Here is a 17487-nt window from a genome sequence, read left to right as displayed (position 1 = left end):
GATTTTTTCAGGGAGAATTTAGAAAACAAATAAAACCAAAAATAGGCGTTCTATGGCCCACTGACTGAGAGATGACGCACCCAGGAGTCAAGACTGGCACACAAGCAGAAAGGCCAATATTAATCTCCCACTGTTTTTTTTTTTTTTTTCAGGGAGACTTTAGAAAAAAAAATAATAAAAAAAATGTGATTTTATCAGGAAGAATTTAGAAACCAAATAAAATAAAATGATTTTTTCAGGGAGAATTTAGAAAACAAATAAAACCAAAAATAGGCGTTCTATGGCCCACTGACTGAGAGATGACGCACCCAGGAGTCAAGACTGGCACACAAGCAGAAAGGCCAATATTAATCTCCCACTGTGTTTTTTTTTTTTTTCAGGGAGACTTTAGAAAAAAAAATAATAAAAAAAATGTGATTTTATCAGGAAGAATTTAGAAACCAAATAAAATAAAATGATTTTTTCAGGGAGAATTTAGAAAACAAATAAAACCAAAAATAGGCGTTCTATGGCCCACTGACTGAGAGATGACGCACCCAGGAGTCAAGACTGGCACACAAGCAGAAAGGCCAATATTAATCTCCCACTGTTTTTTTTTTTTTTTTTCAGGGAGACTTTAGAAAAAAAAATAATAAAAAAAATGTGATTTTATCAGGAAGAATTTAGAAACCAAATAAAATAAAATGATTTTTTCAGGGAGAATTTAGAAAACAAATAAAACCAAAAATAGGCGTTCTATGGCCCACTGACTGAGAGATGACGCACCCAGGAGTCAAGACTGGCACACAAGCAGAAAGGCCAATATTAATCTCCCACTGTTTTTTTTTTTTTTTTTTCAGGGAGACTTTAGAAAAAAAAATAATAAAAAAAATATGATTTTATCAGGAAGAATTTAGAAACCAAATAAAATAAAATGATTTTTTCAGGGAGAATTTATAAAACAAATAAAAACAAAAATAGGCGTTCTATGGCCCACTGACTGAGAGATGACGCACACAGGAGTCAGGAGTGGCACACAAACCCAGAGGCCAATATTTTTCTACCAATGATTGATGTAGTTATTTTCTCTGGTAGATTTTAGAACCCAAATCAAGGAAAAAAAATATAGGCTTTCTATGGACCACAATTGGAGAGAGAGAGAGAGAGAGAGAGAGAGAGAGAGACATGGCACACCCAGGAGTCAAGACTGGCACACAAGCAGAAAGGCCAATATTAATCTCCCACTGTTTTTTTTTTTTTTTTTCAGGGAGACTTTAGAAAAAAAAATAATAAAAAAAAAAAGATTTTATCAGGAAGAATTTAGAAACCAAATAAAATAAAATGATTTTTTCAGGGAGAATTTATAAAACAAATAAAACCAAAAATAGGCGTTCTATGGCCCACTGACTGAGAGAGAGAGAGAGAGAGATGGAACGCTTAGTACTGGCACACAAGCCCAAAGGGCAATATTAATCTCCCTTTTTTTTTCCAGGGAGAATTTCTAAAACCCAAAAAAAAAATAAAATAGGCTTTCTATGGCCCACTATTTGTGAGAGAGATGGGACGCTCAGGACTGGCACAGATGGCACGCTCAGGACTGGCACAGAAGCCCAGAGGCCAATATTAATCTCCCTTTTTTTCTGGGAGAATTTATAAAACCAAAAAAATATTTAAATAGGCTTTCTATGGCCCACTATTTGTGAGAGAGATGGCACGCTCAGGACTGGCACAGATGGCACGCTCACAACTGGCACACAAGCCCAGAGGCCAATATTAATCTCCCTTTTTTCAGGGAAAATTTATAAAACAAAAAAAAAAAATAAATAGGCTTTCTATGGCCCACTATTTGTGAGAGAGATGGCACGCTCAGGGCTGGCACAGATGGCACGCTCAGGACTGGCACACAAGCCCAGAGGCCAATATTAATCTCCCTTTTTTTCAGGGAGAAATTATAAAACCCCCAAAAAAAATAAAATAGGCTTTCTATGGCCCACTATTTGTGAGAGAGATGGGACGCTCAGGACTGGCACAGATGGCACGCTCAGGACTGGCACAGAAGCCCAGAGGCCAATATTAATCTCCCTTTTTTTCTGGGAGAATTTATAAAACCAAAAAAAAATTTAAATAGGCTTTCTATGGCCCACTATTTGTGAGAGAGATGGCACGCTCAGGACTGGCACAGATGGCACGCTCACAACTGGCACACAAGCCCAGAGGCCAATATTAATCTCCCTTTTTTCAGGGAAAATTTATAAAACAAAAAAAAAAATTAAATAGGCTTTCTATGGCCCACTATTTGTGAGAGAGATGGCACGCTCAGGGCTGGCACAGATGGCACGCTCAGGACTGGCACACAAGCCCAGAGGCCAATATTAATCTCCCTTTTTTTCAGGGAGAATTTATAAAACCAAAAAAAAAAATAAATAGGCTTTCTATGGCCCACTATTTGTGAGAGAGATGGCACGCTCAGGGCTGGCACAGATGGCACGCTCAGGACTGGCACACAAGCCCAGAGGCCAATATTAATCTCCCTTTTTTTCAGGGAGAATTTAGAAAACAAATAAAACCAAAAATAGGCGTTCTATGGCCCACTGACTGAGAGATGACGCACCCAGGAGTCAAGACTGGCACACAAGCAGAAAGGCCAATATTAATCTCCCACTGTTTTTTTTTTTTTTTTTCAGGGAGACTTTAGAAAAAAAAATAATAAAAAAAATGTGATTTTATCAGGAAGAATTTAGAAACCAAATAAAATAAAATGATTTTTTCAGGGAGAATTTAGAAAACAAATAAAACCAAAAATAGGCGTTCTATGGCCCACTGACTGAGAGATGACGCACCCAGGAGTCAAGACTGGCACACAAGCAGAAAGGCCAATATTAATCTCCCACTGTTTTTTTTTTTTTTTTTTCAGGGAGACTTTAGAAAAAAAAATAATAAAAAAAATATGATTTTATCAGGAAGAATTTAGAAACCAAATAAAATAAAATGATTTTTTCAGGGAGAATTTATAAAACAAATAAAAACAAAAATAGGCGTTCTATGGCCCACTGACTGAGAGATGACGCACACAGGAGTCAGGAGTGGCACACAAACCCAGAGGCCAATATTTTTCTACCAATGATTGATGTAGTTATTTTCTCTGGTAGATTTTAGAACCCAAATCAAGGAAAAAAAATATAGGCTTTCTATGGACCACAATTGGAGAGAGAGAGAGAGAGAGAGAGAGAGAGAGAGACATGGCACACCCAGGAGTCAAGACTGGCACACAAGCAGAAAGGCCAATATTAATCTCCCACTGTTTTTTTTTTTTTTTTTCAGGGAGACTTTAGAAAAAAAAATAATAAAAAAAAAAAGATTTTATCAGGAAGAATTTAGAAACCAAATAAAATAAAATGATTTTTTCAGGGAGAATTTATAAAACAAATAAAACCAAAAATAGGCGTTCTATGGCCCACTGACTGAGAGAGAGAGAGAGAGAGATGGAACGCTTAGTACTGGCACACAAGCCCAAAGGGCAATATTAATCTCCCTTTTTTTTTCCAGGGAGAATTTCTAAAACCCAAAAAAAAAATAAAATAGGCTTTCTATGGCCCACTATTTGTGAGAGAGATGGGACGCTCAGGACTGGCACAGATGGCACGCTCAGGACTGGCACAGAAGCCCAGAGGCCAATATTAATCTCCCTTTTTTTCTGGGAGAATTTATAAAACCAAAAAAATATTTAAATAGGCTTTCTATGGCCCACTATTTGTGAGAGAGATGGCACGCTCAGGACTGGCACAGATGGCACGCTCACAACTGGCACACAAGCCCAGAGGCCAATATTAATCTCCCTTTTTTCAGGGAAAATTTATAAAACAAAAAAAAAAAATAAATAGGCTTTCTATGGCCCACTATTTGTGAGAGAGATGGCACGCTCAGGGCTGGCACAGATGGCACGCTCAGGACTGGCACACAAGCCCAGAGGCCAATATTAATCTCCCTTTTTTTCAGGGAGAAATTATAAAACCCCCAAAAAAAATAAAATAGGCTTTCTATGGCCCACTATTTGTGAGAGAGATGGGACGCTCAGGACTGGCACAGATGGCACGCTCAGGACTGGCACAGAAGCCCAGAGGCCAATATTAATCTCCCTTTTTTTCTGGGAGAATTTATAAAACCAAAAAAAAATTTAAATAGGCTTTCTATGGCCCACTATTTGTGAGAGAGATGGCACGCTCAGGACTGGCACAGATGGCACGCTCACAACTGGCACACAAGCCCAGAGGCCAATATTAATCTCCCTTTTTTCAGGGAAAATTTATAAAACAAAAAAAAAAATTAAATAGGCTTTCTATGGCCCACTATTTGTGAGAGAGATGGCACGCTCAGGGCTGGCACAGATGGCACGCTCAGGACTGGCACACAAGCCCAGAGGCCAATATTAATTTCCCTTTTTTTCAGGGAGAATTTATAAAACCAAAAAAAAAAATAAATAGGCTTTCTATGGCCCACTATTTGTGAGAGAGATGGCACGCTCAGGGCTGGCACAGATGGCACGCTCAGGACTGGCACACAAGCCCAGAGGCCAATATTAATCTCCCTTTTTTTCAGGGAGAATTTATAAAACCCCCAAAAAAATAAAATAGGCTTTCTATGGCCCACTATTTGTGAGAGAGATGGCACACTCAGGACTGGCACACAAGCCCAAAGGCCAATATTAATCTCCCACTGTATTTTTATCAGGGAGAATTTATACACCCCACAAAAAAAAATACAGAAAAATGAAAAGGCTTTCTATGGCCCACTATGTGAGAGAGATGGCACACACAGGGATGGCACTCTAGCAGAAATGCCAAATTGCCAATCTTAATCTCCCACCAAAAAAAAAAAAAAAAAAAAAACAGGGAATGTCCTACAATTACTATCTCCCTGCCTGCAGTAATCTCAGCCAGGTATGGCAGGCAGCTACTATCTCCCTGCCTGCAGTAATCTCAGCCAGGTATGGCAGGCAGCAATAAGGAGTGGACTGATGCACAAATGAAATAAAAAGTGTGGACAAACAAAAAAGATAGCTGTGCAGAAAGGAAGGAACAAGAGGATTTGTGCTTTGAAAAAAGCAGTTGGTTTGCACAGCGGCGTACACACAGCAATGCAGCTATCAGGGAGCCTTCTAGGGCAGCCCAATGAGCTACAGCGCTGAGGGGAAAAAAAAAAAAAAAAAAACTTCCACTGTCCCTGCACACCGAGGGTGGTGTTGGACAGTGCAAATCGCTGCAGCACAAGCGGTTTTGTGGTTAATGGACCCTGCCTAACGCTATCCCTGCTTCTGACAAAGCGGCAGCAACCTCTCCCTAAGCTCAGATCAGCAGCAGTAAGATGGCGGTCGGCGGGAACGCCTCTTTATAGCCCCTGTGACGTCGCAGACAGCAAGCCAATCACTGCAATGCCCTTCTCTAAGATGGTGGGGACCAGGACCTATGTCATCACGCTGCCCACACTCTGCGTTTACCTTCATTGGCTGAGAAATGGCGCTTTTCGCGTCATTGAAACGCGACTTTGGCGCGAAAGTCGCGTACCGCATGGCCGACCGCGCACAGGGGTCGGATCGGGTTTCATGAAACCCCGACTTAGCCAAAAGTCGGCGACTTTTGAAAATGTTCGACCCGTTTCGCTCAACCCTATTAAATATGATAGAGACATTATGACTAATAAATGTTACACAGAAGACATTTCTGAGCTATTGCATGTCTTTTACCATTAGACTTGCTAATTGGTGTGAAACACTGAATAGTTGGAAGTGCAGCAGATTTTTCGTTATTTAGTCATCTTATTAATACCTAATGAAACATATGTGTAGTTTTACTACTAGCTAAACCAACATGAAACAAATCATATCGGGATTTTGGAAGGCCCCTTTTAAACCTTTCCAGGAATCCAAACCAGGACAGGGTCATCTGAGAATAGGGGACAGGAAAATCTGGATTTTCCAGCTAAAGAAATATTCTGCTTGTGGGAAAACACATTGAGCTATATGGGGTCAATGGCATTGATCATGGTGATGCTAAGCCTTTACTGACGTGACACAGACAGGAAGCAGAGGAATGAGGAGAAGAGGGAGATGGATACTCACAGCTGTTCTGAAGGACCTTCTCCAGAGAATCTTTCCACTGCACGGCCTCATCTACTGGTGGCCTGGTGAAAGAAACACCACACATGAACCATATGAGCTAATCAGGCTCCAGGTAATCATCCAATCAGCTTAAGGTCATGAACTGCTTCATCATTACCATTACTCTGTAAAACATTGTAATATACCATACCTCAATTTCATGGGTCCATCAATTATCGCAAAACGCCTGAACCCTAGAACACAAAGCAGACCCAAACCAAGATGTTTCATCCACCATTTTTCACATTTTTCATTTTGGACAGCAATGGCTTTCTTTGTTATTCCTTGTTGTGCCTTTTCATCAACATCCTTCTTGTTCAGTGTTTTTTTTAACCGAGGTTTTAGCAGATTGTATTTATTAGTAATCAATGTAGAAATCTAGGTCATTCCAAGAGGTTCATTTCCTTGTTTTGCAATTGTTTGTCTCCTCTAACATTCTTGTAGAACACTATGGAGTTGCGCTGAGTAACAACGCATTGGTGGCTATTTCTACTGTTTTTAGCTTGATTTGATTTCTACAACATTTTATTTTTTGCCCTTCTTTAAGCCCATGTTACATCTGCTTGATTGTTGTTGTTTTTTATGTTCACCAATGTGGGCTTGAATTTTGTTTTCAAGATGTTTTCAACTGTTTCCTCAATTACAACTTTTTAAAAAGTCAAACATTGTTTAGCCCGTATGCTCTCCAGTCTCACCCTGGAGTAAATTTTATAAGAAATTTATATTGTAAATTTGCAACATTTTAGTGGAACATACCACATTTTGTTTTAAAAAGGCTCAAAACAGATTAAAGAGGTTAAAGACAAAATAATGAAAGGTGACCTAAAAAAAACACAAATCAAGAATAGGCTATGGTCTATTCCAGTGTTTCTGGTTTGTAAAATTCAATTGCGGAAACAGTTGGTAGGTTTTGTAGAAATAGTACATATCTTACATTTGACTATGTTTTTTTCTCCTTTAAAACACAGTAACATGATGATCTACTAATGCAATATTCTTATTAAAAGAACATTTTAGAAGTGACATTTTGCTCATTGTCTTTGCACAGGATCCATTACTTGACATAGTAATTGACATATTACCCGGAGGTTTCAGCCCGCAGCGGCAGAGAAGCACTAAGTTAGATGTTCTGTGGGATATCTCACAATCGTCCAGTAATTGCTCCACAATTAGATTAAAGCGGTACCATCGCCACAATATTCAATAAAGCAGTGTCATTTAGGGAGATGTTCAGAGCAATGAGAAGAGCACAGATATAATTTATATAGGGCTCCAGCAGTGTGCCAGCAGGAGGAAGCTAATATCACACATGAAGAAGTCATCGGCACGTGCACTAGTTCATGGAAGAGATTCTAAATAGAAGTAATGTCTGAATATACTTGATATTAACAATCAGTCCAGAGGAAAAAGTGCAGACTGTTCATATTAATAATAATTATAATAATGATAATAATTGTGAAAGAGGCACAAAGACTTCTTAAAGGGGTTGTTCACTACTAGGACAACCCCATCTCACTCTAAAACACCTATACTCGCCTCTCATGCCAGTACCATTCCAGTGCTTTTCCTGGGTGGGATCACGTGCGGTTATGTCACATGAGCCCTGCGCCCAATTAGTGCTGACATCACTGTCCCAACCTGTATGGAATCAACAGGAAGTGAGTGGCCAGCAGCAGCTCCACTCCACTAAACTGACTGTTTCCTGACTATGCCTTCATCTCACCTCTCTGCCTATGATGTACTCTCCTGGCTTTTAACCTTTGACCTCTTTACTAGCCAGTCTCATGGCTTATCCGTGAGTAGTGACTAGCGTCACAGCCACTACTCATCTTGAATTATAGCTATGGCATTCTGCCTTCTCTGTGCCTCTGTTCTGCCCCAGCTTCCCCCATTTTGGCAGATCGCAGCGAAACCGGTGTGTTCTTGAAAATTTCTGGCGCAACTGAGTTGCAATTAAATTTTATGACTTTTCGAACCTCTTACACCATAATTCTGGTATGAAAACTAAAATGAGTAGGGTCCTAGGCTTCTAAATTCTATACTGTGTCAATGACACAGATGAAGCTGTCATATTTAACTCATTGAATGTCGAAAAGATTTGTCACCAAATTTGAGCACATTTTCAGATTTTCTTGTGGTTTCCAAGGGATAAACACTGCAGAATTAGATGGACTTAACATTTTTTCACCTCACAATGTAACAAGTGAGCAGTTATATCACTGAAAAGACCTTTGGACTCCTAAGCCCAGAATGAGCAAGAATGAAAGTAAATATTTTCCCACAAACCTATACATGAATCTGCACAGCCCTGCCTGCTCGATAACCTGATGTCTACAGATCAAACTTCATGACAGGTTTCCTTAAACTTTTCTACAGGTGTTCCCATTTTATGCATCTGTAATTAAAAGTTCTGAACATTTCTTTTTTCTTTTACACAAAAATCTATAAAAGTAGTCAATAGTTGTGAAATCACTCAACACTTTTTAATTAGATACACCAAAAATGTAATTACAGTATGTGAAACGCAAGAAATATACTAATTTCTATCCTTGGACTGAAGAGGTGGCCACTGGTGACGCATGAAGAAGAGAATTAATATTGTACTATGAAATACAATGCTAGGTAATTTCATTTCATAAGTAGATACCTACTTAGGTGCCTTGATTGTCTTCTCAGGCTTCTCGGGGTATGGAATAATTAGGTCGATAACAGCATCTGGCTTTTGAAGAAGGGTTCCAAGTTTAGTCTTGATTTCCTTGGCCCTAGAGATAAGATAATTTCAACAACTGTAGTTACTTCAATGCATCATACGTATTGATCTACCGTAATATACTTTTTTGCATCTTATTTTCAACATTATCCATAGAACTTTACAAGGCACAGAACATTTGACACAAAAGAATTACTAGAGTAATAGTTACCTCAATATTTCCCAAAGTAAAACATTGTGCTTCTTAAAGAACCACACAAAATGCATAGAAGACATAATCAAACTTTATGTCATGTTTAGGACACGGTTAATGTCCTGTTCTTGTAGGGTTAATATGGTTGGCCTCTCTTTCAAGATGGGAGGGGTATTTATACTCGCTCTCAGCTGGGGTTCCTTGTCAGCTATACCTTCTGTTTTGGTTTGTGTGTCTGACTCCTGGAGTGTATGTTCGGTCTGCACTGTGTTTCCTTTGCTTTCCATGCGATTCTCTGTTTGCTATTCTGGATTCCTGGCCTCTGGCTTTGCTTCTGATTATCCTCTGTCTCGTCCCTTTTGTCCTTTGTGATCTTCTTGTCCAGATCGCTGATTGTTTGGTATTTCTCTAAGTATTTATCCCTTCTCGGTTCCCCATTGTCTGGCTCCACCCCCTGACCTCCTCCCACTCTGTCACATGTCTAAGGTCCTGTCTAGTTACCAGATCACTCTGTCACATGTCTAAGGTCCTGTGGGTAATCAGATTAGTACCCGGCATTTAGCTCAGCTATGTGGCTTCTGTGGGCAGCTCTCTCCAAAGCATTAATACCTGGGAGCGGTGACATTTTATTTCTGGAATATTACAGCAGCAGCAGCTTACCGGAGGGAAGTTGGGGGATTTGGCAGGAGAGAAAGAGGGGGTGAAGAGAGAGAGAGAAAATGGGGAAGAGAGAAAGGAGGGAAAGAAAGGGGGAGAAGAGAGAGATATAGGAAGAGAGAGAGAGACCCGGGCGTGGAACTGGTTCAATAGCTAGTCTATAATATAACCAGAGATGTGTTCTTCTGTCTGCAGTGTTGCACAGGAGTCAGCGCATGCTGCACTACAGCGTCGTTATCTGCAGGACGTCGGTTGGAGCAGAAGCTTTAGCGGCGGTGAGGAGAGAGGGAGATGGGGGCATATTCCAGAATGAGGAGCATATACAACGATGGAGGGCATATAAAGGATGAGGGAGATATACCAGGATGGGGGGCACATACAAGGATGGAGGATATATATCATCATAGCAGATCAGAGAATTCTCTGTTGTAGGTTTTTTAAATATTTGAATAACTCCCAAAAGGATCTGACAACTATTTTGTCTACAGCAACACTAAATGGCTTATTTGCTCCTCATTATAATGGCATTATTAATCCTATTTACAACTGCTGCCCTGCTTAAACACGACTGTCTCCTCAAGGAAAACAACTGAATTCCACAGTATTGTCTGCTTAATGTTTTTCTAAATTGTCTCAGTCATATCCTTGTAACAATTCCTCTTACATGTAATTTTAGTGCTGTCCACCAAATCTCGGAAAGGCTAAACATGAAATAGTTTCCATGAGTGTTTTGGATTACAACCTAAAAATGTCTCAAATTTCTACAAAGTTGTCCAGTTCCTCCCAATCTAGGATCATATTTTGCTAACATCCACAACACCTAGAATCTGGTTACATTTCTTACACATATGATTTTTGGGAATCAGCTAGAACACTAAACCCTATTTCACCATGTGTAGAAACTTCTGGACATGTTCAACTGATCAGCTTTGGGAAGGATTCAATATAATAAATCAGAGACCTAGCCAGACAATAGTGGCTTCATTGGACACTTTTGAAGATCTTTCTGTCCATTGTGTGGTGGGAAATGGAGTTAATGAGTCTTTAACAACTTTTTCTTATTCTGATGCGCTCTCTATTTACATAGACCGTTTTACATTTAGTCATTTATTCACCAAAGTTTTCTACATCAGAATTCTGGTGTAAAACATGCAAAGCTACAGCAAAAAATTGCAATGCTTGGCATTGTCAAGCAACTTTCGGCCAGCTCCAGTAAAGTGTCCAGAGCTTATGATGAGCCAGGGTGGGACAGGGCATGGCAATGCCTGCCAGACAAATTCATGAAAAGTGGCGGCTTTTCTTACATCAGAAATATTACTCAAGTCTTTAACTAGAGTAGCATTTCTGGCAAAGAGCACAGAGACATGCGCGCCTGATAAGATACGCCATAAAGTGGAAAGCATATCTTAATGAATTTGGCGCATCTTATGCTAGCCCTTTATCGGCATAATAGACAAGTGGCCAAGGCGTATACATTAAAGGGAATCTGTCAGTAGGATTAACCCTCCTAAGCCATCTATATGGGCACGCGGGTCATAGGAAGTTGAATAAAATGATACCTTGATATCTGCAATCCGATATCTTATTCTATGCTTTTCTTAATATGTAAATGAGCTGTTAAGATCTATGGGTCAGACATAGATCTCTGCCTCTAGAGCTTATATTAAATGAAAGAGGGCGTTACCAGTGTGAGACATGTAATGACTGACAGTCTGCTCTCCTGATCTACATGTCTCACACTTGTGACATCCGTTTTCATTTAAAATAATCTCTGGAGGCAGATTCTCAGGGAGATCTATGTCCGGCCCATAGATCTTAGTTAATTTTCATATTAAGAAAAATGTGAATTGCTCTGGACCAAAAATTCTGATTACTAATATCATAGTATCAATTTATTCAACTTTTTTATTTTACTCAACTCTCTATGACCTACCGGCCCATGCAGGTGGATTAATTAGAAGGGTTGATCTTACTGAAAGATTCCCTTTGTAGTACATATATGACGCTGGGTACAATTACAAGAGTAATTAGAGCAGGAATAGGCTATACTATAAGATACAACAGAAAAATATCTACACAATGGTTTTGCCATAAAAAATTAGTAAAAAGCTGAGGACATTTTAGAGCTACCTGGTCATATTATGTCTTAGTACTGATGCAATAGCCATATCAATTAGATAAATGTTTACCACATGGCTTCAGGATCACTTGTCTATAAAACGGGTCCTGTTACAACTGAGGGAAACCCAGAATGGCAAACATCCAACTTCATGTAATAAAACAGGAAGTATTACCCAACCATCATCTTGGCTTGTCTATCTAAAGCTGTAGAATTTGCATTCATTCAGTACCTGACTCTATCATTACCTTCACCAAGAACACAGAACCGAAGGTGAACTCAAGTGTTTCTAAGCTGTAGTTGTTAGATAAAATCAATATATCAATTACTCAATTGCGTCAAGAACCAGTGCAACTTGGCATAAACATGTCTGCACCAGATATGAATATATCCACTTTTTCTCCATGATATTTAATGGGTTAGTTCTTTTTGTACAATCTTCTTGTTAGAAGGCTCCCAGAAAGATAAGTTGAATACATGAAATGATGTTTGAACCATCTGCAATCTGTAGTAAACTCTGTGAAAACTTAAACGCAAGCATTACATTTCTTTGTAGCACCACAATGGGAGAAGTTAAGCATTACACAGTCCTTACTCCAATTCAATACAGCTGTTCAATCCAAGGTCATTGCAGGTCCATTAGAGCAAGAGGTGCCCTTTGTAGCTATCTCTTTAATCCAGCTCTGTTAGGACCCTTTGACATTTTGCTTTGTCCCATGTTCAGTGGTCCCGTCAGAATTTATGTCCAAACTCCCCCCACCAGCAAAACAGTAATCGGACATGTGCGCCGATGGGGCCATTGCCTGTAATGGTGCCGACTGAGTCAAAGTGTGCTCTGTCATGCATAATTTTCAGGCATATATGCCTACTGGAGGTGGACACTCAGTCGTAGTTTTAGTCTTGGTGTTTACCTCCAATAAGCGTATATGCTTGGAAATGATGCATGACAGCGCACGTTGACTCTGTCAGCACCATTATAGGCAATTGCGCTGTCGCTCATAAGTAGAAATGAGTGAATATCCTCAGCTCCTTCCTTATTCGGCAAGCTACAGTGCTTACCGGACAAGCTGCCGCGGGAACCCACAAACCTGGAGTATTCCCAATGATCACCTGTTCAGTGCCGTAGCTGCATGTGTCACGGCTATGTGACAGCCACAACACATGCATGACAACAAACAGGCCCTCCATGCATGTGTTGTGACAGTGAAACAGCTGCGACACATGCAGCTGCAGAGCCGAACAGCTGATCAGCCAGAGAGATCCAGGTATCCAGGTTCCCATGGCAGCTTGTTTGGTAAGCGCTATAGCTTGCCGAATAAGGAAGGAGCAGAAAATGAAATGCAACACTCGCTAGGGCCATGGGGTACTCGGAACCATGTCAGACGGTTCTTAAAGGGGTGGTCATGGCAGCAGTGACCCATTCAGTGGCCCTGGGAATGCGATTAAAAGGGATGAGGGAAAGTTTGTAGGGGATTGTTCGTGATGCCACCTGTAGTATTCGGCTATATACAGCTGATGCTGCTTAAAGGGACCGCTAGGGCCGATGGTGATGCAGCTAGGATGGTCCTGCTCCCCACAGGTGGAGCAGGGCCCCAGGGCTACCAGAACAGTCTATGAAGGGTTGTGGAAGTTGGGATGCAGGAATGATTGGAGGACACAGAGACTGTAGTTTCTTTACCTTTAATTGTAGGTGCAGTCCGGAGCAAAGGTACAGGTGGTATTGGAAATCCCGGCAGCCTGAAGGCAGTTCAGAAACCCCCTAGCCGGGTGGGGTTGGAAGCCTCCCTGCTGCGCTGTTCTTTAGGTTCTTGATGCCTTAAGCTCACTTCAAGTCCCTCTCTCAGTCTGTCCTTTTGGTAGAAAACTACCCGCATGGCAGGCAGCTTGAGCCTTTTCCTGATGTCACTCCCTCGTGGTGACTCTGGGATCTTTAGTTTGCTGCTGTGCCTTCAGGCGTCAGATGTGGCCAGTAGACCTGCAATCTCCTGTTCTCCGGATTCAGTTGCAGGGCATGCAGTTCCCACACAACCACGGACTCCGGTGTCCGGTCTGTTGCGCTCAATCCTGGGGTGAGCTTAGTCACAGGTCCTATCCCCAGCTTCTTCCCACTTGCTTCCTCTTCCATCACTGTTTCTGACTGACTGACTAACCCCGCCACCAGACAAGAACTTATCAGGGAAGCTTCCCTGAAACTGGGTTTAGAGCTCCCCCTTCTGGTCTGGAGTCAGGAAAGTGTTGCATGCTAGTGTTACCTGTTAAGGAGATGCCTTCTTGCTTCCAGGCTTGGCATTACCCCTTGTGACGGAGGCACTGCCACTGTGGCATCCAAACTCCTGGGGTGCCACAATTCAATCAGCTCTACTCATAAGCCCAAGTCCCATTTTGTGGGGGTGTTCGGAAGTAAGCCCCAACAGGACCAAGGAACATGGGATAAAGCATGAGTGTTCAATAATAAGGTGAGTCCTCCATAGCAAACATCCATTTAAATGGAATCTGCCAACAGGATTTAACCCCACAAACTATTTATATGTGCATTTACCTCTTAGTCTAGTAATGCCTTTACATGCGCATTTCCTCTATTACTGAGAAATCGTCATTTGAATTGATATGAAAATGGGGCTGTACATCTAAGGCCTCTATTAATCCAGCACTATTCCCTCCTATTTGACTGACGGCTCCTTTGCCTGAAGCCACAGAGCATAGAGACTATCAGTCAAGCAGGAGGAGGCAGTACTGGGCGGGGAATAGAGCTGGAGTGAGAATGGCTTCAGATCTGCACCCTGATTTGCATATCAGCTAAAACATTGATTTCTCAGAAATGGAGGAACGGACTGGTCATGTGAACTTATTGCTAGACTTGAAAGAGCAACATGCACATTTGAATAGTTTGGTGGATTAAAATCTGCTGACAGATTCCATATAAAGTTTAGAAAGGATAGATGACCAAGAAGAACTATTTGAAACGTCAAGTGTCACATAAACATGCCAAAGAAAGGCATTTACAAGGCCAAAAATTACAAATAATAGAAAAACACTAGAAAGAAAGTTTCCATAACTGGACCTATATCTATTCTTCCAGATAAACAGCTGCTATTTTCAGAAATGTTGTTTATTTATCCACAAACGACCGCATTAAAAGGAAGAATTTTGCTAGGTTGAGAACACACAGCTTAAGCTTCTCCTTCAATTAATCTTTCAAAAACTAAACATTTTATGAGTTTTTCTTATGAAATGGAGCAACAGGTTTAAAAGAGAAGGAAACAATCTTGAAACAGAGATGTACACAGTACGTGACTTTTACAAGGTAGACGACATGTTAATAATAATAATAATCTTTATTTATATAGCGCCAACATATTCCGCAGCGCTTTACAGTTTAACAGTATCAAACACAACAGACATAAGTAACAACGTTAACAATACAATAATTAAAGCGAAATAAAACGACCCTGCTCGTGAGAGCTTACAATCTACAATGAGGTGGGGGAGATACAAAGTACAGGTGTGTATTTACAATGATGTATTTACAATCATGGTCCAGCCATCTTTACGGGTTGGGGGATAGATGGGGATAGTGAATGTGCTACACACACACAAACATAAAATGAGTTTGATTAGTGACCGTGGTAAGCCGCTCTGAACAAATGTATTTTGAGCGAGCGCCTAAAACTATGAAAATTGTGGATGGCCCTAATATCTTGGGGTAGAGCATTCCAGAGGATTGGCGCAGCACAGGAGAAGTCTTGGAGTCGGGAGTGGGAGGTACGGATTAGCGCAGAGGTTAGTCGAAAGTAATTTGCAGAGCGCAGCGGCCGGTTAGGCCGATAGACAGAAATGAGGGAGGAGATGTAAGGGGGTGCCGCACTGTGGAGAGCTTTGTGAGTGAGAATAAGCACTTTGAATTGTATCCTGTAATGAATGGGCAGCCAGTGTAATGACTGGCGAAGAGCAGATGCGTTTGAGTAACGATTAGCCAGATGGACAACCCTGGCTGCTGCATTAAGGATGGACTAGAGAGGGGAAAGTCACGTGAGGGGGAGGCCAATTAATAGATCATTACAGTAGTCCAGACGGGAGTGGATCAGGGCGACTGTGAGGGTTTTTGTTGTTTCCATGGTGAGAAAAGGGTGGATTCTAGAGATGTTCTTTAGGTGTAAGCGGCACGAGCGGGCAAGAGATTGTATATGGGATGTGAAGGAGAGATCAGAGTCAAACATAACACCCAGACAGCGCGCCTGCTGCCGGGGTGTTATTATGGTGCCACCCACGGAGAGAGAAATGTCAGATTTAGGGAGGTTAGTAGATGGTGGGAGCAGAAGAAGTTCAGTTTTGGAGAGGTTGAGTTTCAGATAGAGAGCAGACATGATGTTGGAGACTGCAGACAGACAGTCAGTGGCGTTCTGTAGTACAGCTGGGGTAAGGTCAGGAAATGACGTGTATAGTTGTGTGTCATCAGCATAAAGATGATACTGAAAGCCAAATCTGCTGATGGTCTGTCCAATTGGGGCCGTGTAGAGGGAGAAGAGAAGGGGGCCAAGGACTGAGCCCTGAGGTACCCCGACAGTGAGAGGAAGAGAAGATGAAGTGGAGCCAGAGAACAGAACACTGAAGGAGCGGTCAGAAAGGTTAGGAAGAGAACCAGGAGAGAGCAGTGTCCCTAATGCCTAGTGACTGGAGCCTAGAGAGCAGGAGAGGGTGGTCAACAGTGTCGAAAGCTGCAGAAAGATCGAGGAGAATGAGCAGAGAGTGGTCACCATTACGTTTTTCTGACAGAAGGTCATTGGTCACTTTGATGAGTGCAGTTTCAGTCGAATGTAGGGGGCGGAAACCGGACTGTGAAGGGTCTAGGAGGGAGTGAGTGGAGAGGTAACGGGTAAGGCGGGAGTATATCAGGTGTGTGTGTGTGTCAATGGACCTTTAACCCCTTCATGACCTTGGGATTTTTCGTTTTTCCGTGTTCGTTTTTCACTCTCCTCCTTCCCAGAGCGATAACTTTTTTATTTTTCCGTCAATTTGGCCATGTGAGGGCTTATTTTTTGCGGGACGAGTTGTACTTTTGAACGACATCATTGGTTTTAGCATGTCGTGTACTAGAAAACGGGAAAAAAATTCCAAGTGCAGTGAAATTGCAAAAAAAGTGCAATCCCACACTTGTTTTTTGTTTGGCTTTTTTGCTAGGTTCACTAAATGCTAAATGCTAAATGCTGACATTATGATTCTCCAGGTCAGTACGAGTTCATAGACACCTAACATGACTAGGTTATTTTTTATCTAAGTGGTGAAAAAAAATTCCAAACTTTGCTAAAAAAAAAAATAAAAAAATTGCGCCATTTTCCGATACCTGTAGCGTCTCCATTTTTTGTGATTTGGGGGTCGGTTGAGGGCTTATTCTTTGCATGCCGAGATGACATTTTTAATGATAGCATTTTGGTGCAGATATGTTCTTTTGATCGCCCGTTATTGCATTTTAATGCAATGTCGCGGCGACCAAAAAAACGTAATTCTGGCATTTTGAATTTTTTTCCCGCTACGCTGTTTAGCGATCAGGTTAATGCTTTTTTAGTTGATCGGGCGATTCTGAGCACGGCGATACCAAATATGCGTAGATTTTATATTTTTTTTATTGATTTATTTTGATTGGGGCGAAAGGGGGGTGATTTAAACTTTTATATTTT

At 41.2% G+C, this 17487-nt stretch overlaps 1 protein-coding gene across 1 annotated transcript in view; it reads right to left on the bottom strand.

The window, feature by feature from the left end:
- Positions 1-17487, bottom strand: part of LOC138648002 (regulator of G-protein signaling 5-like) — a 152776-nt gene that overhangs the window by 92472 nt on the left and 42817 nt on the right. Inside the window, exons 2-3 of the mRNA XM_069737448.1 lie at positions 8785-8895; positions 6095-6156 (exon numbers count right to left, since the gene is read on the bottom strand). Coding sequence (XP_069593549.1) covers positions 6095-6156; positions 8785-8895 — 173 coding nt within the window. The remainder of the gene's footprint in view (positions 1-6094; positions 6157-8784; positions 8896-17487) is intronic.

Source organism: Ranitomeya imitator, chromosome 8 (genome assembly GCF_032444005.1).
Source record: "Ranitomeya imitator isolate aRanImi1 chromosome 8, aRanImi1.pri, whole genome shotgun sequence".
NCBI classification, from domain to species: Eukaryota; Metazoa; Chordata; class Amphibia; order Anura; family Dendrobatidae; genus Ranitomeya; species Ranitomeya imitator.
Note: the sequence above shows the minus strand (reverse complement) of the source record. Positions and strands in the feature narration are given on the sequence as shown.